We start from the raw sequence: 10,925 nt of genomic DNA, 5'->3' as shown, positions 1-10,925 counted from the left end.
CTCTTTCTCTCTCCCCCCCCTCTTTTCTCTCTCCCCCCCCCCCTCTCTTCTCCCCCCCCCCCACCCCAACACCCCCCCCCCCCTCAGCAGTGTCAATTTCAGCGGCCGGCTGATTGTTTCAGTGAGAGAGCAGCTTCCCTCTCCGGATCAAAGTGAGCCGGCCGCTGAAATTGACACTGCCGGCTGCTCTCCCCCTCCAATCCAACTTTTAAGTTTTAATGTTTCTGATTGGAGGGAGAGAGCAGCCGGCAGTGTCAATTTCAACGGCCGGCTCACTTTGATCCAGAGAGGGAAGCTGCTCTCACGGAAATAATCAGCCGGCCGCTGAAATTGACACAACTGACAGTTGGGGTCCATAAGCCCCCCCCGCGGTATATCGCGAACCGCGGTATTGCGGAGCGCGGTATAACGGGGGACTACGGTACATAATTGCATACGATAATCTCAATAATTGTAATCTCATGGTCTGACATATCCCCAAATCTACCATTGCCATCAAGCTGGAGGTTCATCCCTGGTTTAATTAAAAGTGCAAGAGGGCATGCCTGGAGCAACACTATGCATAACTAACGGGGAAAAAAAGGCTCCACAAAATATCACATCCTTAATGATGGGGGAGCCCAACACATCAATGCAAATTATATGTATGCAACATTCACTACATTCTTCAGGCAGAAGTGCGAATGCAGGAGTTCCTCGGTAGTGTCCTCGGCCCAACCATCTTCAGCTGCTTCATTGATGATCTTCCTTCATAAAGCACTTCCGGAGGTGCCCAGCATCACAGATGCCAGTCTTCAGCCAATTCGATTAATTCAACGTGACATCAAGAAATGGTTGAAGGCACAGGATACTGCAAAGGCAATGGACCCCGACAAGATCCCAGCAATAGTCCTGAAGACCTGTGCTCTAGAACATGTTGCACCCCCAGTCAACCCGTTCCAGTTCAGCTACAACACTGTCACAAATCTAGCAAAATATAAAGTTGCCCAGGTGTCCTGTACACAAAAAGCAAGACAAATCCAACCCCACCAATTACCGCCCTATCAGCCTACCTACTATGAATCATCAGTAAAGTGATGGAAGGGGTCATTAACAGTGCTATCAAGCGACAATTACTCAGCAATAATCTGCTCAATTTGTGTTCCGCCAGGGTTGCTCTGCTCCTGACCTCATTACAGCTTTGGTTAAAACATGGGCAAAAGAGGTGAACTGCTAAGGTGAGATAAGTGATTATCCTTGACATCAATGCAGCATTTGATTGAGTCTGGCATCAAGGAGCCCCAGAAAAACTGGAGTCAATAGGGATCACTGGGAAAACTCTCCACTGGTGGGAGTCATAGCACAAAGGAAGATAGCTGTGGTGATTGGAGGTCAGTCATCTCAGCTCCAGGATATCACGCAGGAGTTCCCTGGTAGTGTCCGAGGCCCAACCATCTTCAGCTGCTTCATCAATGATCTTTGTTGCCAATCGGCACCGGAGACGCCAATAATACTATCCCACCAGTGTCACCAATAATGTTGCTAAGTCTGGGCTTTCTACTTTATTCAGATATTAATCTGAGTTATTATTGAGGGCATTGCTTTCAGAGTCGCCAGGTATCAAATGATACCACCACAAGGTTTAACTGGATATCAATCAAACTCCCAACAACCAGTTAGTTAGTTCAAGTTCAATAATAGTTTATTTATACACCAGAATTACTCTGACATGCAACTTAAAACACTATGAGCTAAAATACACCTAACACTACAACAACCTGTACTTAACTTCAGGCACCCGACTTTATGCAGAGGAACAAGGCCTTTGTTCAGATCTGGCATGGCTGGGTCTGAATAAATTACTTCGTTTCTGCTGGGCTCATCCGTCTGGTAGCGGTTGTTGATCTTGAACTTGCTTCTGCTCGTGGTGCTGCAATTGGTATCAGGCGTAGGCCAGGCCAAGAGAGTGCCGGTGCACCGGGGCCAAAAGAGACTGAACACATGGCAGTGTCTCTTTTTATCCTTCTGGGGTTTCATGCTCTTTTGAGCGGTCCTTGGCTTTGGACCCAATAATTCGGCAGGCTTCGATTACTGCCTTCGATTTTAGCCAATAAAGGGGCGGGTGCCTTGATGGCTGGGCGTGTCCTGAGCAGTCATTGACCTTGGCTGTTTGGGCTTCCTGGGTGAAGGGAGTGGCGCCAATGTGTCTGGAATTGTATATGATACCTGAGTGCAAGTCTTTTGTCCTGGGGAAATGGTCCATTAGAATGCAAACCAGCTGCGGGTTTCGATAGTGACTGGTTATCTAGTGGCAAACATACACTTAAGCTCGGAGTTTGTCTGGATCCTGCATTGCCCATATTTCCCGTGATTCTTTGCAAGTGGACATACTTCCCTTTGTAAGTGGCCATGTTTCCCTTTGTAAGTGGCCATCCCAGATGGCTACATCTTCCTTCCAAAAGGTCAGAAGTGGGGATGTTCACCGATTTATTTTTTTTACTCCATCAAAGTTACAAAGCCAGAGCTCAGAGTGTGGACAGGGGCAAATCCCTAATCCAGCTCCCTGCCTGCTCCAAACCAATTCAAATTGAATCCAATTCATGGTCCCCACAAGAGAGACATATCAGATCAAGGCATTATACCGGAGCTCTCACTCCTCTTAGCCAAAAGGCCGAGAAGCAATGGGGATGTTCATTGATGATTGCACAATGTTCAGTACTATTCATGACTTCTCAGATGCTGAAGCTGTCCATGTCCATATGAAGAAAGTCTTGGACAATATCCAGTCTTGGGCCGCCAACTGGCAAGTAACATTGACGCCAACAAGTGCCAGGCAATGATGACCTGCAGTGAGAGAATCTAGCCACCTGTCCTTGACATTCAATTGCATTACCATCGCTGAACCCCCACCATCAACATCCTGGAGGTTAATATTGACCAGAAATCTAGAGAGACTAACCATATAAATAACGTGGCTAGCAGAGCAGGTCAAAGGCTAGGTATCCTGCAGTGAGTAACTCACCTCCGGACTCCCCAAAGCCTGTCCACCATCTACAATTCAGTTTGATGGAATACATCCCCTCCCCACACTTGCCTGGATGAGTGCAGCTCCAGAAGCTCAACACCCTCTAGGACAAAGCAGCCCACTTAATTGGCACCCGTCCCCAAACATTCACTCTTCTCCACTATCAATGCACTGTGGCAGCCATGTATACAATCTACAAGTTGCGCTACAGAACTCACCAAGAGTTCTTCAACAGCATCTACGAAACCCATGGCCACTATCTAGTAGGACAACAACAACAGATACAAGGGAACACCACTACCTGGAAGTTCCCCTCTAAGCCACTCCCCAGCCCGACTTGGAAATTTATTCTTGTTCCTTCACTGTCACGTCAAAATATTGGAACTCCCTAATGTGACCATGTCAAAATATTAGAACTCCCTCCCACATGTTCTTTGTGTTGCTTAGTTCAGGATAGCTGGTGTTATGTTCACAAAGACCACAAAGTGGCTTGAACTTAAACAAAGCACTAAATTTAGTAACACTACTAATTTGGATTCAACACGTATTCTTAAAGAATATGCAGTTGATTAACATTTAAACTACTCATCTGCAGCTAATCTTAATACTGATATAAACTATGATCTGCTCTCACTCACACTATTTGCACTTCTGACTCTCTCAGAGTCTAGGACTGACTGACTCACAAGGAGTGCCTTGTACACTTGTAACTGTGACTCCCTCTAGTGGCTAGACACTTCATTAACCTTTGCAGTTCTTATGCCACATCTAACAGCACTGTGGGTGTAGCGACACCAGATGGACTGCAGCAGTTCCACACCTTCTCAAGGATAATTAGGGATGGGCAATAAATGCTGTCCGAACCAGTGAAGCCCACAACCCTTGGGATGGGTAGGCACCTGTGACATAGCGGCTGGGAAAAGGTGGATGTGCCCTATCGTGAGATATAGCAGTGACAGCGTGGAACGGTGACTTTGACAATCAGGCTTCCACTTCCTAGCTCAGTATTCTGTCCAGACGCATTTAAACTGTTCCTGCCAACATTTTCTGACCTTTGTTCAAATGGTTAGAAGGAAGAATTAGTTTGGGAGAATATTAGGAATAACAAAGATCCTATCTTGCTCTTGTCCTCAAGGCATCATTTATTATCCATGCTTCCCCTGCCATTGTGTTATTAAAAATGTTATGGACTCCCCTTGATTAAAGTACGTAAAGTCGGCATAGTCCCAGATGACCATAGGCTACCTTTCCCTTTGTGATGGGGGGGGGGGGGGGGGGGGGAGAGCTGACTGGTGGTGATTTCATTGGAGGACCAACACACATCAGGCAAGGAGCAGGATTGAGAAGGCGGGGCCTTCATGAATAACCTCAATCATTACGGGAATTGAACCCGTGCTAGGCATCACAAACCAGCTGTTCAGCTAACTGAGCTAAACCAGCTCCCAGAATTCATGGGGCACTGGCACCAGTACTGGGTGGGAGAAGGGCACTATTCCATTGGGATTGGCTTCACTAAAACCTTCTTGGTGAATTATATACCCCGACCTTTAAACTAAAAGAGGGGAGGCTGAAATGCTTGCAGGGGCGGAGGGGTGATGAGTGAACAGAAATTTAAAAATCAAAAAAGAGAAAACCATGGTAATAGAGCAGTGTGGTGATTTTGGTAAAGATAAGCAGTGTGTGACCAAACGGGTAGAGTTTACTAGTAATAATGGAAAAGCGAGTAATGTTCATGCAAAGAATAGTGCTCAAGAAAAACCTTTATACTCTTATCTGAGGGGAGGTGGCGATGCAGTGATAATATCACTGGACTAGTAATCCAGAGACCCAGGGTACTTCTTTGGGGACCCAGGTTTGAATCCCACCACAGATGGTGAAATTTGAATTCAATAAAATCTGGAATTACAAGTCTAATGATGACCGTGAAACCATTGTTGTTGTAAAAACCCATCTGGTTCACCAATGTCCTTCAGAAAAGGAAATCTGTCACCCTGACAAAGAACAAAATAGACAAATTAACAACTCTAATGGATCTAATTTGATCTTTGGTTGCAAGGTTCAAAATAAATATTCCAGTGCACAACATTTCAAAAAAAGATAGAAAAGGAGGAAGCTTAGCCCCAATAGTAAGAGATAAAATTGCAGCTTCCCTTACTTTCGAAACTTTCCATCCTCCAAGTGAGCTTATAGATGTTAGAATGCTGTTCCTAAACTCTTCCAGGATCATGACTTGCCTCATTTTCAAAGTTGTAGCTAAATGAATTTAATTGTTTGCTTGTCTTTTCATAGAATTTACAGTGCAGGAGACCATTCAGCCCATCGAGTCTGCACCGGCTTTTGGAAAGAACACCTCCATCCTATCACCGTAACCCCACCCAACCTTTTTTTTGGACACCACGAGCAAATTTAGCATGGCCAATTCACCGAACCTGCAAATCTTTGGACTGCGGTAGGAAACCCATGCAGACACAGGGAGAATGTGCAGTCTCCGCAGACAGTGACCCAAGCCGGGAATCGAATCTGGGACCCTGGAGCTGTGAAGCCACAGTGGTAACCACTGTGCTACCGTGCCACCCTTCTCTTCCCCACTCCACAGTCTGAAATCTTAATTGATACACCTCAGGAACCAGCTCATACACGTCAACTACCATGTTTTTAATTGTCTCATAATCTGAAGATTGATCTTCCAAAAGACTTAAATAAACATCCATTGCCTTATCCACCAATTTTGGAAAATAAGAATCTCAAACAAGACCAAATATCTCTCAACTCTGTCCTGTGATTTTTGGCACATGCCGATGATTCTTTGTTAAATCGAAACTTGGAGTGAGACTAGACTCTGAACTATATTGATTAGTCTCTTCCCAAGTAATTTAAGATTTTCTTTGACCAGTTCATATTGCTTGACTAATTCTCTTTTTGAACCTGATACAAGTTTTTAAAGTTGCATTTTCTATACTCCATACAAATGTCCTTCATTGTCTATTTCCTTCCTTGCTGCTTTCTCTCTTTGGAGTTCTATTTCAAGCTTCAATATTTCTTTTTTCTCTTTTCTTCCATTTTAAACTATTTTATCTGCAGCTTAACCCTAACTCCACCTGCAATTCACCTGGGTTAACCTTATTTTAAATGCTTTTTTAAAATCACTGTTCAAAAATAAGGGGTTGGGGGGGTCACATGATGTGAGCGCAGAAGTGGCTGCTCGTCTTTTTATCCTTTATTTTATCCTAGTGCACATTTCATAAGTGTTTTTTTTTGGATATATAAAAAGACGAAGCAAAGGAGTACCACCTCCTTCCCCACTGAACTTCCTCTTCTCACCAAACTTCCACACACTGAAGTCGCACTAGAGAAGAACAAGAGCAGTAACACTGTGTACACCATCACCTCCAGGTTCCCTTCCAGGTCATACACCATCCTGATTTGGACATTTATATCTTCACCGTTGCTAGGTCAGTATCCGGAATTCCATTTGTCAATACCATTATGGAAGCACCAGCTTTAAGGAATGCAGCACATCATGCAGAAGCCCTACCACTACCTCCTTAGGTGAACTAGGTACAGGCAATAAATGCAACCATGATGTGCCACTCACACTGAAAACAAAATTTTAAACCAAAATTTGTCTTAACCTATTATCACGTGAAGAATCACCCCCTTCCTATTTTGAAAGGTTGCTATTGTTTTATTGGGTGTGAAAATGGAAAGATTTTTCAAATTCAAATTGCTTGGTAGATGCCAAGACAATCAAAGTTTTAAATTATCACTTTTGTCCATTATGCCACAAAATTGTTGAAGAGAATTTGAAAATCTAGGTTTCAAGAGAAATAAGGCATTCCAATATACACCATTATATCCAGTTAACCTGCCTTGCCTTGATTTTGAAAATTCTGATATTTAAGCACTACGGGCAAAAACAAGATAGGACAACTTTAAATACATACAAAGTAATTTATTAAAAATAGGTTGCAAGTGAAATACAGTAGAAATAAGATACTACAGCAGTTCTGGTGTTCAGTAAACACAGTTTAATAACAGCACTCTAGTGGCGACCACACAAAGAACTCTGTAAACCCAACAGAATCCAAGAAAAACAATATGAAAAATACCAGTTTTCCTCCAAGATCAGCTATGAATACCTACAGCATAACAGAAACAATAGCAGTTTATTTTTCATTTATAAAATGACACTAATTTGTTTCAGTTGTTTGCATTATGCTGTTGGTGTTCAAAACTCTGGCAATTTGCCCAGCCTTACATATTGCAAGCTCCAAACTTTTCCTTCATGAGGGGGTTTTAACTCTTTTCTCTATCGATTCTTGCTACACAGCTGAAATGGTACAGCACTCTTCTGTTCCACATATGAAACAGCTTAATAAGTAAAAAAAAAAATATTTACACTCCAATCTTCATTAGACGTTTTAATTATTGTACATTTAGTTATAAAGTGATTCCATTCCTAAGGCAGTGGAAGTCTACTCTATGCTTAGAAGTGTGCATTTATCCCCAAATACAATTATAGACCACATTATAATACAGAATATTGTTCAATAACTTTAAAATCCAGTCCAGAACACCTAGCTAAGAGGAAATTTTGGTTGGAATTATAACAGTTTCTATTAAAACGCACATAGAAGAAAGCTTTTCTTGTTTGCAATTAGAATGAGGTCCACACTTCCCATTTATTAGCCACCTAATGCATAGCTGAAACAATTGAGGCACCAGCTGTTGGACAAGCAACGATTCTTCAATACATTTAAAAGTTTCTACGTTATAATAAGTTTACAATTCTGTATTATGCCGTTTTGCTTCACTCCAGGTGTAGTGCCAGAAAATCAGAATCCCAAAACTCTTCGCAAAAGTGACCATTACCTTCATTTAATTTTATTAAAAAACATTTAACAGTGCTCAATTTGAATAGCTAAAATTATAATATGCCTGGTCTGCAACACACTATAGTGAAAGGTTTTCCTGCATCCGATTTTACAGTTGCAGGAGTCAAAGATTTCAGCTGTACAATCTAGTGTAGATTTTGTACTGAGCTTTGCATTACAAGGTAAGGCGTCAATTTTATTTTGTGTTCAGTTCATTTTCTAGTTCCATCAATTTCCGTGATGCCTTCACTTTGTTAGAAATATCCTGTCCATGTGAGAAAAGACGCTGGCGTTCTTTAAATGTTAGGTTTTCTGGGGATCCTTTCACAACCGGTGCATCTGTGTCCTGGCTGTTTTTCCAAAATGAAAAAGTGATTGTTAATACTGTATGCTAAAAGATGCACAATTAGTTCAGATTTATTTTTGTCACAATGACTAAATGCGTTTTGCACAAATACAAAATGTTTAATATCACTCATACAATTTGGTGTGCATTATGTAAGGCAAGGCTAAAATCCTTGTCTGTTTCATGTTTCTCATTTAATTAATACCTGTCCTGTGGTCTGGTTTTAAAATCACAGGCTTTTGGTTTTGAACTGAAACATTCACGCTCCCCCCCACCCCCACAAACCCCCAACCAGCTGCAAGCTGCTATGCGGGCTGATCCAGCAGATCTCCTCTGATTAAGTATGCTCTGTGGCATAGCCAGGGATGTAATTTTGATGGATTCGACAACCAGTAAATCAGCACTTCTGGAATTCCGGATCTTTTCATATTTCCACTGGTGATTGGTCAAGCAATGTTCCACTGATAAATATTTTGGAGAATAAGACAAGCCATTTTGTTTTAATGAAAATGAAAATCGCTTATTGTCACAAGTAGGCTTCAAATGAAGTTACTGTGAAAAGCCCCTAGTCGCCACATTCCAGCGCCTGTTTGGGGAAGCCGGTACGGGAATTGAACCGTGCTGCTAGCCTGCCTTGGTCTGCTTTAAAAGCTAGCTCTTTAGCTCTGTGCTAAACTAGTCCCATAATTTTTAGTTTCGCTTTAGGGGTTTAGACTGGAAGGCATCTCAAAGCAGATCTCTCTCTCAGCTTGCCGATTTCAACTTGTTCCAGCCAAGCCAAGGGAAGTCCCTCCTCTTTAAAGCCTGCAGGCAGTTTGTCAGGTCTGTGGCAATTTTAAATCTGTTTGGAAGGCTGGAGATGTGAAACACTATCAGCTACGGCTGGCAATTAAAGTATCCTCCAGCTGGCCTGTGAATGTTCCACTTCTGAGTAAATGACTGGGGAATGGAAATTGAAATTTCTCAACTGATAACCTGTCGTTAAAGACCATTGGAGCGGAAGGCCCTAATTCCCGCTCCACCTTCAGAAAGGAGGAGTTGTTCAAAAACCTAATGAAATCCTCAGGTGAAGAATTCTAATATTACCGTAGTGGGTCTAAGGATTAGACTGGCAGATGTCCTACAAATGCAAGTGACTCTCCGAAGGAATTCTACCGCCTCCATATTCTAATCGAGGACAACCATTAGGGAATAGGTAGGCTAGTAGATCATTGTTCCATTATATGTTCATATTTTACTAGTTATAAATAAAGTTTCTTAATGTTTTACTTATAAATCTGGTGACTGTAATTCATTGGGTCATTAAAGGGTTAAAGATCTCAGGAAAATACACAAAATTATTGGTTAATTCACGTATGTTGGGACTCCAGGGTCTGTGGGGTTGGAACTGGCCGTGCACTAGCCCATGGTGTAGTAACCAATTTTTAAACATCTTTACTGTGTTTAAATCTGCATAATGTTTTGAATTTCTTCCATTTTGTGTTCCTTCCATCAGTCTTCTTTCTGCTTCAAGGTTTTAACCTCTAAATAAGTTCAGAAATTACGGAAATATCTAGATACCCCTACCTTCTCTTTTCTGCTCTGACTCAACCATTGAGGAAGAAGCAGTGCTCCGAAAGCTAGTGTTTGAAACAAACCTGTTCGACTTTAACCTGGTGTTGTAATACTTCTTACTGTGCTCACCCCAGTCCAACGCCGGTATCGCCACATCAATATTTGTGCACTGTGAACAACCTCATCAACTAATAGTGAAAATAATAGATGCTAGGATATCCGGAATGCTTTCGCTGCAGTTATGTCCCATTATCATATATGTCCCAACTGAACTGAGACCTTTCCACATTGGAAGTAACTTTAAACCTTTAAGTTAAATTGACAGTGTAAATATATATTGTAGCAACCTCTCAGTCAGGAACACAATCACAGATTGGGGTCCAAAAATCAGACCTTCCAATATTTTTTCTCCTCCTTCTATGAACCTCAATTAAAAGGGGCCTCACGGTAGCATCGGGGCCTCACGGTAGCATGGGGCCTCACGGTAGCATGGTGGTTAGCATCAATGCTTCACAGCTCCAGGGTCCCAGGTTCGATTCCCGGCTGGGTCACTGTCTGTGTGGAGTCTGCACGTCCTCCCCGTGTGTGCGTGGGTTTCCTCCGGGTGCTCCGGTTTCCTCCCACAGTCCAAAGATGTGCGGGTTAGGTGGATTGGCCATGCTAAATTGCCCGTAGTGTAGGGTTAATGGGGGGATTGTTGGGTTACGGGTAAACGGGTTACGTGGGTTTAAGTAGGGTGATCATTGCTCGGCACAACATCGAGGGCCGAAGGGCCTGTTCTGTGCTGTACTGTTCTATGTTCTAATACAAGCTCATACATAATAAAAGCAAATTACTGCGGATGCTGGAGTCTGAAACGAAAAGGAAAATGCTGGAAAATCTCAGCAAGTCTGGCAGCATCTGTAGGGAGAGAAAAGAGCTAACGTTTCGAGTCCGATGACTCTTTGACTCTTGTCAAAGAGTCATCGGACTCGAAACATTAGCTCTTTTCTCTCCCTACAGATGCTGCCAGGCTTGCTGAGATTTTCCAGCATTTTCCTTAAAATACGAACTCAGTTTGAAAATCCGCACATAGTTCACTTGAGAACATAAAAAATGATCCTTACATTATTTATAGCAATTAAGTTTTAATGGGTTTTAAAATAAA

The 10,925-nt window shown here is 42.5% G+C and overlaps 1 protein-coding gene across 9 annotated transcripts in view; it reads right to left on the bottom strand.

Annotated features, from left to right (window-relative positions):
• Positions 1 to 6,941: 6,941 nt before the first annotated feature.
• afdna (afadin, adherens junction formation factor a) overlaps positions 6,942 to 10,925 on the bottom strand; it is a 253,647-nt gene continuing 249,663 nt past the window's right edge. For all 9 annotated transcript variants that reach the window (XM_038803241.1, XM_038803250.1, XM_038803267.1 and 6 more), the window contains one exon: positions 6,942 to 8,228. In XM_038803241.1, coding sequence (XP_038659169.1) covers positions 8,075 to 8,228 — 154 coding nt within the window. In that variant the 3' untranslated portion in view covers positions 6,942 to 8,074. The remainder of the gene's footprint in view (positions 8,229 to 10,925) is intronic.

The sequence above is a fragment of the Scyliorhinus canicula genome, chromosome 1, assembly GCF_902713615.1.
Source record: "Scyliorhinus canicula chromosome 1, sScyCan1.1, whole genome shotgun sequence".
Classification (NCBI taxonomy): domain Eukaryota; kingdom Metazoa; phylum Chordata; class Chondrichthyes; order Carcharhiniformes; family Scyliorhinidae; genus Scyliorhinus; species Scyliorhinus canicula.
This window is presented reverse-complemented; position numbering and strand designations above follow the sequence as displayed.